The sequence below is a fragment of the Octodon degus genome, unplaced genomic scaffold (genome assembly GCF_000260255.1).
Source record: "Octodon degus isolate 3935 unplaced genomic scaffold, OctDeg1.0 scaffold04151, whole genome shotgun sequence".
NCBI classification, from domain to species: domain Eukaryota; kingdom Metazoa; phylum Chordata; class Mammalia; order Rodentia; family Octodontidae; genus Octodon; species Octodon degus.
Genome location: NW_004528727.1, coordinates 2,188 through 3,056, shown reverse-complemented (window position 1 = coordinate 3,056; position 869 = coordinate 2,188). Strand labels below are relative to the sequence as shown.

Below are 869 nucleotides of genomic sequence, written 5' to 3'. Positions count from 1 at the left end.
AGCTGCTGCACCAGAGATGATTTCAATCAACTCTTTGGTGATGACGGCTTGGCGAGTACGATTGAATGTCAAAGTCAATTTATCAATCATCTCAGCTGCAATCAAAACAAAAAGACTGGATGACAAAACCCAAAAGGAGAAAGAACAGCTAATTAACCTCTGCTGCTTAACCTGAAAGAGCTGGGAGGGGGCTGAGGAGATAGCTCAGTGGAATAAGTGTTTGCCTGGCAAGCACAAGATCCTGAGTTTGATCCCTGGTACCACAAAAAAAAAAAAAAAAAGAAAGAAAGGAAAGAGCTGGGAATGGCAGTGTACATCTGTCATCCTAGCACTCCAGGATGCTGAAGCAGAAGGATGGCAAGTTCAAGCCCAGCCCAGGCACTATTTTGAGATCTGTCTCAAAATAAAAATTAAAGGAAAAAAGGCCTGTGAATTAAACTCAGTGAAAAGTCTTTCTTCCAAATCAATCCCCAGTACCACAAAGAAAGAGGAGATTGTTTTTGGATTTCCAAAGTGGGCTCTTGGAACCTATTTTATGAGGGTACTCATACATCTTCCACATTATTACTTTTCACATTACTTGCAAACTTACTACCTATGATGTGAGTTATACTTCCCTCCAAGGCAAACAATATTTTGTTAGCATTTCTGAAACTGCTCTGAGCAAAGCATTCCTCAGATGCACCGTGAGCTTCCCCCAGTTCTCCTTGCACTGTCATGACTCCTTTGTCCCAGCCAGCACTAGCACCAGCACTGTCACCACAGCACGCTTACAAGCATTCTTGCTGGCATTGTCCATCGCCGTCATTCTAGCGCTTTGCTCACTGGTGGTGGATTCCTTCAGGGAGTAATAGATGATATTGGCCAGG

The 869-nt window shown here is 43.4% G+C and overlaps 1 protein-coding gene across 1 annotated transcript in view; it reads right to left on the bottom strand.

Annotated features, from left to right (window-relative positions):
* Nucleotides 1–6: 6 nt before the first annotated feature.
* LOC105741382 (ATP synthase subunit gamma, mitochondrial-like) overlaps nucleotides 7–869 on the bottom strand; it is a gene marked incomplete at both ends in the record, with an annotated part of 3,045 nt that continues 2,182 nt past the window's right edge. Inside the window, 2 exons of the mRNA XM_012513435.1 lie at nucleotides 7–95; nucleotides 775–869. Of these exons, the coding sequence (XP_012368889.1) occupies nucleotides 7–95; nucleotides 775–869 (184 nt within the window). The remainder of the gene's footprint in view (nucleotides 96–774) is intronic.